The sequence below is a fragment of the Ovis aries genome, chromosome 14 (genome assembly GCF_016772045.2).
Source record: "Ovis aries strain OAR_USU_Benz2616 breed Rambouillet chromosome 14, ARS-UI_Ramb_v3.0, whole genome shotgun sequence".
NCBI classification, from domain to species: Eukaryota; Metazoa; Chordata; class Mammalia; order Artiodactyla; family Bovidae; genus Ovis; species Ovis aries.
The window spans coordinates 22,051,732-22,054,140 of NC_056067.1; the positions used below are offsets into that span (position 1 = coordinate 22,051,732).

The following is a 2,409-nucleotide window of genomic DNA, read 5'->3' on the forward strand; positions in this document are numbered from 1 at the left end:
GAGTAGTCAGTGGTGTGTCTCCTGGTACATTTCAGTAGGTGAAAACTTGCCTGGGGAAGTAGTGCTCGGTACTCATATTGCATCAGAAGGACCTGGAGAGCTTTTCCTAACTCTGGATGCCTAGGCTCTGTCTCCAAGAGACTTAGTTTCGATATTCTGAAGCATGTCCCATGTGACTCTAACATATAGCCAGGGCCAAGAACCACTAACCCATGGCCTTCTTCCCTTCATGTGGTGAAAGCATGACGCATGGACTTCCCCCAAGTAATCTGTATTTTTTTTTTTTTGACAGGAAATGGCATTTATTGGTGAGCATGATTAAGGAGGGGACAGCGCTGATGCTCATGAGTGCAGGGCCCGCCATTTGTCCAGGGGACCACGATTAGGGATGTATTTGACCCCACAGCCATCTGGGATGAGTCGCTTTTCTGCCACCATGTTCTCAAATTCATCCGCGTTGAATCTGGTAAATCCCCACTTCTTAGAGATGTGGATCTTCTGGCGGCCAGGGAACTTGAACTTGGCCCGGCGGAGGGCTTCAATCACATGTTCCTTGGTCTGCAGCTTGGTGCGGATGGACATTATGACCTGGCCAAGGTGGACCCTGGCCACTGTGCCCTGAGGCTTTCCAAAGGCACCGCGCATACCTGTCTGGAGTCTATCAGCTCCAGCGCAAGACAACATCTTGTTGATGCGGATGACATGGAAGGGGTGGAGCCGCACTCGGATGTGAAAAGCATCTTTGCCACAGCTTTTCACCATGTACTTGTTGGCACAAATACGGGCAGCCTCCAGGGCTTCAGAGGAAAGCTGCTCATACTCATCTGACACCATGTGGCCACAGAGTGGGAACTCATCCACTTTGGCCTTCTTACGCCCCAAGTCGAAAATGCGAATCTTAGCATCAGGGACACCTCGGCAGAAGCGGGACTTTGGGTACGGCTTGTTCTTACAATACCGGTAACACCGGGCGGGGCGGCGGCCCATGGCGACACCAGGATCTTCAGTGGCGTGCCAAAGGGAAAGAGCGTAATCTGTATTTTAATACTGCACCTGGTCAACACAAAAGAATGAATCCCTAATGGTGACATATAGGACACGTAGAAGAATGGGCTTCCCAGATGGCTCTAGTGGTAAAGAACCATCTACCAGTGCAGGAGACGTAAGTGATGCTGGTTTGATTCCTGGGTCAGAAAGATTCCCTGGAGGAGGGCATGGCAACCCACTCTGGCACTCTTGCCTGGAGAATCCCGTGGACAGAGGAGCATGGCATGCTACAGTCCATGGGGTTGCACAGAGTTAAGTCAGACACGACTGGAGTGAGTTAGCACACACACACGCACACACACACACACACACACGGTGATGGTACATTTGTCTCTTGAGATGTAAAAGTTCCTCTGCAACTCACAGGCAAGCTCTCATTGCCATAATGGGCACTGCTTCCTATCTTTGGAGGGGATGCCCTGCCAGGAATTAAACTTGCTTTCTTCTCTTTTCTTCACAGGAAGAGTTCCCATGCACAGGAACAGACTGAACATCCCCATGCAATCTACATTTCAATACTGCATCTGGTCAGCACAAAGGAATGAATCCCTAATGGTGAAATTTAGAGGAAGTGAAGTGGTGAAGCCTCCTTGGAAAGATAGGAGAAAGGTAACTAGGTCAATTACCCTGAGAACAGAAGCAGCCCAGCCAGAGCTGGGTGTTTACTACGGGGAAAGAGGGTGGTGGCTCTGAGTCTCTGGATGGTAAATGAGAAAACTGGTCCAACCAGGGCTTCCTGGGGAGACCTTCCAACTGTGAAATAGCCAGGAGCTCCGAGCACAGGCCCTTTGGGCTTGTTGGTGGTTGCCCGGACCCATGGGAACGCAAGTGCTACAAAGGGGGCCCAGTCTGGGCTGGGTCTCCCACTTTGCTTTCTTCTGCAGAGAGGTTGCAGAGAGGCCTCTGGTCACATTTTGAGCCCCTCATCTGTGAGGCCTCCTCCTTGGTACCTGGTGGCCACTGAATTTTCTCCTTTCTCCTGAGCTTGCTGAGGCTACTTCCTCTTCTGGTAGCTCATGACCGGAACCGCAGGTCACCTTCTGTTCTGTGGAGGGTGGGCACTGCACAGTGTGGGAGCTTCAGGGACCTGTACACGCCTGGATTTCAGGGGCGCTGCTTGGGCAGCTGGGGTTCCAGGGACTCTGTGTGTGTGTGTGTGTGTGTGTGTGTGTGACTACATATGATTCTATTTCCTTTCAGCAAGCTGGGTCCAGAAGAAAGAAGAACAGTCCCCACTCTGGGAACACTGTGTCTATGGCCAAACCACCCTGAATGTGCACAGTTGCATCTGATCTCAGAAGCTAAGCAGGGTCGGGCCTGGATAGTACTTGAGACTGCCTGGGCACACTGGGGTGCTGTAGG

The 2,409-nt window shown here is 51.7% G+C and overlaps 1 protein-coding gene across 1 annotated transcript; it reads right to left on the reverse strand.

The window, feature by feature from the left end:
* Window positions 1-274: 274 nt before the first annotated feature.
* Window positions 275-1,029, reverse strand: LOC105601845 (large ribosomal subunit protein uL16-like). The gene has a single exon (XM_012094987.4). The coding sequence runs from the start codon at window positions 985-987 to the stop codon at window positions 343-345; it is 645 nt and encodes a 214-aa protein (XP_011950377.3). The 5' UTR covers window positions 988-1,029; the 3' UTR covers window positions 275-342.
* Window positions 1,030-2,409: the final 1,380 nt, after the last annotated feature.

Coding starts and splice junctions, on each gene's coding strand:
- LOC105601845 (XM_012094987.4), bottom strand. CDS start 987: ATGGGCCGCCGCCCCGCCCGGTGTTACCGGTATTGTAAGAACAAGCCG.